Below are 8,033 nucleotides of genomic sequence, written 5' to 3'. Positions count from 1 at the left end.
AATGCAGCGGAAATTCTAATCAGGTGCCGAGATGCTTTTTTTGCATAATCGTTCTCTCTCACCGTGGGGAAGAAAAGGTTAAGAGGAGGTGGGATTGAAGAAATTGAATCTGTACCACCAAGAAGACCAGCGCGGGAGCAACTTCTGTGAAAGAGAACCCTGTTTCATGAACCACCTCCCTTTCCTTCACATTTCTCTCTCACACGTGCAGTCCAGTATTTTTTAACTCAAAAAATTCATTTAATATATGCCAGATCAGTTTGTCAAAAATTTTGTCACATTTTCTTTGTCAAACAATCATTTTCCTATTTGTTATTATGCTTTATATATCAACAAATCTAAAAAACTTATAAACACATGTTATTAGAGGGTCAAATCCGGTAATAAAAGATTAGTTTCATTTAACTATATAAATAACCAACGTAAGTTTTAATTAATTAGGAACTATAATTTTTTTACATTGGTATATATTATATTTTTTTTTCTTTTTTTATTTAGAAACTCATAGGAAAAGTCTTTAATCATGCAATTCTTTACCTTCATGATAACCATATGAATGACAAATCATTCACATGAGTCTAGACTATAAAACTATTGATTATTATTGAGAGTTGATCTATTATTTTTTTAGTGGTAGATCTTAATAAATATAAATTATTTAATTTATAACCGTATATGTTTGTTATATATTATATTATATTTATTAATTTACTTTTATAATTGTAACTACATATACTTCATTTAATTATAAGTTTTTTAATTTATTATTTGAATATTATAGTTTGTTTTCAATATACATTTTTATTTTATTTTGTATTATTATATTTAATATTAACAAAAAATAATTAACAACCTTTTTATATGATAAGAAAATTGTGACAAAAGCTGAAATAAAAATCAAAGAATAAATGAATTAAAATTTTAAAAGTTTTATTTTTAATTTTTGATTATTTTTAAAAAAATTAGCAAACCGTAGATATTATTAATGTTAGAGTAAAATATGCTTGTTCTGTTTTTTAAGATTAAAAGTAAATATAAATATATTTTTTATTTATTTTATAAGATAATTTTTTTTATTAAAATTATTTATTTTAATTTAAGATTAATTAATTTGAAAAAATTAAATAAATAAGATATTTATTTTAACAATATTATTATATAAAAATATTAAACAATTATTTAAATAAAAATATATATTATTTATTAGAAGGTAAAAATTGTAAATAGAAATATGATTATCAAAATGGGATTAACTTCTCCTACTTCCATTCTTTCTTTTTTCTTTTCCTTAACTTGTTCTCTACTCTATTTATTCATTATTTAGTCATAGGAAAAAACTAATAACAAACAAAATTAAGTATTTATATAGACTTATGCAGATTTTTGAATATTTAGAACCTATTTATTAAACGGTCCTTTATTGTATTTGATTATTGACACATTCCTTATTCAAAGTTCATTGGGAATAATATTAAGTTTGGATATAATATATATATATATATATATATATATATATATTATAATAATAATATAATAAAATATTAATAACAATATATTATAATAATAATAATATATTATATATATATACATTAATAACAAATAATAATAATAATATATTAATTTTTACAATAAAGATAAAATAATAATTTTATATTTTAATTTATTAAAAAAAAAATTCTTTATTTATCATATCAATCAAATCACTCACAAATTCTCATAAATTTTATTTTCAAATTTATCCATTTTCACTTTTAATTCTCCAACCATTGCTTAACAATCGTTCTAACAGTTTCAAGATGCATTTCATGTTATAACAAGTTTATTTCAATATTCAATTCTAAATAAAGAAACTTAAATTTCCCCCATCAATGTTACACCCCCAATGTCTTTTCTCTCACTGAAAAATAGACGTCGGGAGAAAGGGTTGGAAAGTCTCGTAATTTGAAAAATCTGTCTTATTGATTTATATATAAAATGTAAAACTAAAGAATGCATGCTAATATCTTAGCAAAAGCAATTAAGTACTTAAAGAAGGATAAATCAGATAAAATATCCTAATAGTATCAAAAAATGACAAGGCCAGTTGAAGGGAATAAAATTTAACATGAAAGAAAGCTACCACCACCGGTTACTAACTACAAAGAACAAATTAGATTAGCACCAAATAATTACTGGATGAAAGATACGATAACACAGTCAGCACTCACAGAATCATCTGGATTGAGAGAAAGTTCACTCATGGCTTTTATTGCATGAATCTATGTGTTAACAAGTTGTTTCTTGTTGTCATCAACCATCACCAATGAATTTGACGGAATAAACATATACATAAGAAGTGACCTGATTATCTTTTTCTGATGTGCCTTCCCTGATTTTCATAGCATAAGCTAGTGCTATCATTAGAATGATGCAGAAGAGAGCAAAGAAAACTACACATGCCAATCCCAATGCAAAAGATAATTAAAAATGTCTGTTAACTTAAGTCGTTTTGAAGAGTTAAACAAAACCCAAATTATCTTCCATTAAGATGACTCAAGATCGAATCCAAGAAAATGGTGTGTGTTAAGTTTAGCTTGCGCTAAAAAGAAAATAAAACTAAAACAAAGGGGTAAAAAGAAATACAATAAAGAAAAAAAACTAAAAGAAAGTGCTGAATTTTTATTCAATTAAAAACTAAACTATCTAAATGCATGATGAAACTAATTTAAGATATGAGTGAATGCAATGCATGAGATGCAAGGAACCTAGAATGGAATCCAAGATGGAATGAAGATGAACCTAAAAGATAAGGCATGCAGTGCAGATCTCAGATACCACATGCTGCTGTATTAGACCATGAACAATGCAAAATGAGCTTGACACAAGAACAAGATGATGTGCGTGAATCCCTATTGGCAGCAGAACTTAAATTGTGCACCTGAATGCAATGCAGATTTGTTCAGAGAGATGAATGGAAAATGAATTTCTGGAAAAGCAATGGCCAGCGGTTATAATGTATAATGACTAAGATGGATGAATGAATGGCAATAAGAAAATGATGCCGAACTGGGTGAGATTCTGTGAATTATGTGAGCACTAAACCAGAATAAAACAACAGCAAACCGGCTTAAAACTGATCTGTGACAGCGTTAAAGTAGCACATAATAACAGCAAGATCAATTCAATGTGCATGAACCCAGGTGGCCACATTAAGCCAGCACGTAACAGCAACTACTCAACCAATTTCACCTCAGAAATCAGGAAACTTTTTTATGCAGAATGAGTGCAGAATTTTGGATTTGGAAACAACAACACAAGGCAAATCAGTTTCCAGGTGCAGTAAGTTTACTAAAACCAGAGCAGATTTGTTTAGAATAAGATGAGCACTTGAAAAACCAATTGGCAGCAGAATTTTATCTATGACAGTAGAGAATCAAAGTTCAAGTTCAGTAGCATAAATCCCAATCAACAATGCAGAACAAATTTCATATTTGAACAGTTTTAGGATTCACTCATCACAGCCACATACCCAATCAATTATGCTAGGTTGGTACTTGGATGCCATGCTAAGCTGCCAAATGAAAGAATGCAGGAAGATCTTATGACAACATTAAACCAGCACATGGCAGTGGCAGATCAACATAGAACTTTAGAAACAGAACACGTTGCAGTGGACTATGAATGCAAAGATGCTCTAAATTGAGTTAAGTCAAAGATGAATGAATAGATATGAGATGGTGACGAAGGAATTAAGATTCAAGTAGAATGTCAAGTTGGAATGGAATCTGCACTGCATGAAATACAATTGAGCTGCAGTATTTTAGATCTTGGCAGCAGATTTGGGTCAGCATTATCAACCAATAGGAAAAACTACTGCAGATTCAGAGTGCATGAAGCCTAATGGTAATATGCAGTGCAGATTTCTCAGCAGGAAGTTGTGAATGCAAAATGGGTGCAGCGCTGAAAACTAATGCAGAATGGTAAAATCATGATTAACACAATGCAAATGCAAGATGCAACTTGATGGCAGCAATAATCATCCTGTGACAGCATCAAGATTGCTACTCAAATGCAAAGAAACTGAAAAAACGCATGGAAGAAGGAATTCAACCAAAACAAAAATAGAAACCTGAATCAAACTATTTACTGCAGAAAATTAAAGCAAGATACATATGAATTGAGAGTTCAACTATCTTCCAATGCATATGAATTGAAACAAAAGCACACATAACAACTAAGGACCATTATTCTTCTAAAGACAGAGTGATGGAGGGAGAACATTCCAATAACAGACACTTTGCAATAGCTATCCACAACTCTTCTCCTTACAACATTTAGCTCATCACTACGAGGTATCGAGTCTCAATATCTGAAATAAAAACAGCCTCAACTAAAACCAAGCATTTCCCCTTCCACGCATTCATCAAAATTTCTCAACAATAATTGAAAAGAAAGTAAGCTGCATCGCCAGTCAGCTCCTCCAATGGACAATAACAATCCATGACAAATCTTAGAAAGCAATAATTTTCCAATTACAAACAATTTATAACCGTAAGAAATACGTTATTAGTGCAATTATACCCTCAGAAAAACTCTCCCTAACGATTTCATTCATCATTGAAAGGAATCATCATCGCAGCACACCAAATCAACATCATCACATGTCTAATTTCTAACATCAGTTAGCTACTAGCCATAGCTCCCTCCCTATCCCAACCTCTCTCTCACACAAACACACGAACAATGTCAATTAAAAAGATTAGAATTCAACAGAAAAATAGACATAATTTAAAAAAATAAACTAAATTAGAATCAATTGTCACCGCAGGAATTGAAGAAAAAACTAGTCGCAGTGAAGTGAAGAGTGTATTTACCTTTAGGTAGTGTGAGCAAAGGAATCGCCAACTCCGACATGGAACTCAAAAAAGAGAAATGTCATACGTAGAATGCACTCGAAAGCCTAGCCGCAGAGCCAGAGTCTGCACTCATGAAGCATGGACAGGAGGACGCCAATGCCTACGACGACAAAGGCAATGAACTCCAAAATCCTGAAACCATTTTCACAATCTCTTCAAATTTCCTGCATCTGCTACCTTTACACACAACATCAAGGGGATCTACTCTCCTCACAGTTCTCCAAGAAAGGAATCACCCAATCTCCTTGTCTTTCACCTTCCTCATTCACTTCACAGACTACAACATTACTCTCTTCCTTAGCCTCATCACCAGCCAACAATGTTCTGGTTTTCCTACATCCTAAGAGTACAAGATTCAAAATATTCCTTCGCGCTTCATACATGGGATTCGGTTCAATCAATCCCCCTTTACGATATGCTTCCCTAAGGAAAACAGTTAGTGTCTTCCCTTTAGTTGATATGTAAAATATACCAGGGTGTCTTAGCAGCAATTCCCGCACATTAACTTCAATGCCTAAGTCTCTACGAAAATGAGCCAGTTGATCAACCTCAACCATTTTCTCCACAGTCAAGCTCAATAGCTCGTGAAGAATAGCCACAGCCCTCTTCTCATACCGTTCAATCCCTCCACAAGTCCTCACCCTAACAACCTCCTTCCGCTCATAAGGTTTAGTGTATGAAAGCCTCTGCCAATTCTTCAATCTCTCTCTAAACCCTCTCTCAATCTTAAACCCAGTTGGGAAACCAATGGGAAATGCAAACTTTATCTCAAACTCACTCAACCACTTCTCTGTGTACTCTCTCTCCCTCCATTTCTCGACCTCAGCCAATCCCAATTCTGCATCCCAATCAACCAATTCCACAACCTCCAAACCAACCAATTTAAAATCCCCACTGAACTTCCCAAGAATGGAATCTCTGAAATCCTCAGGGAGACCCAGTTCCCTCCTGATCATCCTCAAAGCGTGCAAACGAAGAGAGCCACTCACAGACATCATCAGCAACTTCTTCACCCTCTTCACAGCCTCCATCTCCTGCTGCCTCACCACCATCCCTTCAAGCAAGATCAACTCTTTCATCTTTTTTGTGACCCTGCAGCACGTGTTCTTCCTGAATGGATGGACGAACACGTGGAACACATGAGGGTATTTGTGGAGGAAGGAGCCCACAGGGACATTGAGTCCAAGGATATTTCTCCAGCGGGACATGAGTGTGAGGGACACGAAGGGAGCGCGTTTGCGGGTGGACATGAGTTGGTAGATTTCGAGGACCTGGTAGAGTCTTTTGAGGTGAGTCATAAGTTTGTCGAAGTGGGGGTCTCGTACTCTGTCCTCCAAACGGGTTTGGGCGGAAACGGTGGGTTTCTTCCATCGGCGTTGGGTGAAGAGGGTAAAGGGTGAGAGGAACCTGTGTCTAGGACTATGCAAGAAATTCATTGCATTGAACTCAGGTTTCGGTTCTGATAGAACCAATTACAGTATTTTTTTTTTTGCAGTGTTCAAAGGAAAACTCACTTCTATTCCTAGAGAAGGGAAAAGTTAACAATATCATTAATAATAAAAAAGAAGTTTTTAATACTAATTGAAAATTACTTCAATAATTTATTGTATATCATCCTGATGGAAGAAGAAAGCGGGAAAACAATGGTGAATCAAACTAAAACCCTACTTTTTCTCTAACGGGAACCAAACAAGGCTATCTCCTCCCGGTTCACTCACTCTCTGCGAACTCAATCGTGACCTAAGTAACTCTCCTTTTCTCTCTCACATTCTCTCACTTCCTGTTGTTTCGCTTCTCTAACTGAAAATTTTCTCTGCAGTCACAGTGGACGCCCTGTCCGACGGTCAAGCCAACCAAACCTACGGAAAAATCCTCGTAACTAATCGCATCATACACTCTTCCCAATTCCCTCGATTTTCTTCGTCTCGAGTATCACTATTTGCTATTTCTGTATTAGGGGTTGGTGTTCAGTCCCGTGCCATTTCACTCTCTGTAGAGCAAGGCTTCCGATCAGGAAGGAGCAATGACCACGGCAAACGCCGCGGGAGAAAACGTTCAGAGGAAGTCCGGTGGCTCTTTTGTAAGGGCTCGTGATCACCTATCTAGGACCCCTCTTCTACCATAACGATGTATGATGTGCTTGATTCTTCTAACTCTTGCATTACTTGTGATTTAAAGTGGGTTGATAAGTGTGGTGTAGTTTGAATATTAATTGCTGTAAATAATAATAATATTTCATAGACATGATCACTACTAATGAAAATAACTTACTAATATTATAAGATTTTAATTTTTTCATAGACAGGATCTACACAATATTTTAAAGTTAATAATAATAATAATCAAAACTAGTTTGTGTAGAAATCGTAGGTCAACCCCGATATCCCAAGATAATCCTTACTCCTAATAGTACAAGGAGTTCGATTATTCTAAAATTTTATTTTATTTTTAAATAACCCGACTACATATTTATTTACATTAATTATTTTGAACATTATATTTATTCTTTTTAGTTCACTTAATTTTATTTTTGTTGCGATTGTTGATTATGTTATGCATTTGACTAATTTCAAATATTATGATAAGACTCGAATGACTGCAAGCAACAAGTAATTAATAAACCTGAAAGGACACAACTTGACATATATCTGGATGAACTCACTTTAGAATTTGACTTTTTAGAACAAATGAATTTCTTACAATGGTGGAAAAATAATAGTCTAAGATTTTTTGATCTATCTTTAATGGCTAGAGATGTATTAAGCATTCCAATAACCATTCTGGCATTTGAATCTTCATATAGCATTGGATCTCAGATCCTTAACAAATATAGAAATCGACTTTTGTCTGAGAATGTGAAAGCAATTATCTGCAATTCTAGTTGGAAGCATGGATTTGTTGAGGGTAATTATTTTTGTTATTGTATTTTTTTCAATCTATTGTTTTTATTCAATATCATATACTTATTGTCTTGTTTGAATGTATGCATAAGAGGGAGAAGATATTAACTTCCAAAATGTGCTACATGAAGGTTCATCCAAAGTTGCATCCAATGTTATTAACATGGAAGATGAAGAATGATTTCCATATTTAGTTGTGTACTTTGTTAATTGGAAACTTTAAATTTGTTTCTTGAAC

The 8,033-nt window shown here is 33.3% G+C and overlaps 1 protein-coding gene across 3 annotated transcripts; it reads right to left on the bottom strand.

The window, feature by feature from the left end:
- Positions 1–2,004: 2,004 nt before the first annotated feature.
- LOC114195031 (protein ROOT PRIMORDIUM DEFECTIVE 1-like) lies at positions 2,005–6,495 on the bottom strand. Of its 3 annotated transcripts, none has more exons than XM_028085430.1 (2): positions 4,854–6,495; positions 2,005–4,457 (listed from the first exon to the last, which is right to left on the bottom strand). In XM_028085430.1, the coding sequence occupies exon 1, from the start codon at positions 6,329–6,331 to the stop codon at positions 5,087–5,089; it is 1,245 nt and encodes a 414-aa protein (XP_027941231.1). In that variant the 5' UTR covers positions 6,332–6,495; the 3' UTR covers positions 2,005–4,457; positions 4,854–5,086. The 3 variants fall into 3 exon arrangements, with proteins under 3 accessions (XP_027941231.1, XP_027941234.1, XP_027941239.1); XM_028085433.1 differs by having other exon boundaries at positions 2,005–4,348; XM_028085438.1 differs by having other exon boundaries at positions 2,005–2,368.
- Positions 6,496–8,033: the final 1,538 nt, after the last annotated feature.

The sequence above is a fragment of the Vigna unguiculata genome, chromosome 1 (assembly GCF_004118075.2).
Source record: "Vigna unguiculata cultivar IT97K-499-35 chromosome 1, ASM411807v1, whole genome shotgun sequence".
In the NCBI taxonomy this organism is placed as follows: Eukaryota; Viridiplantae; Streptophyta; class Magnoliopsida; order Fabales; family Fabaceae; genus Vigna; species Vigna unguiculata.
This window is presented reverse-complemented; position numbering and strand designations above follow the sequence as displayed.

What these genes read in the sequence shown, in the direction of transcription:
- LOC114195031 (XM_028085430.1), bottom strand. Translation starts at nt 6,331, where the DNA reads ATGAATTTCTTGCATAGTCCTAGACACAGGTTCCTCTCACCCTTTACC.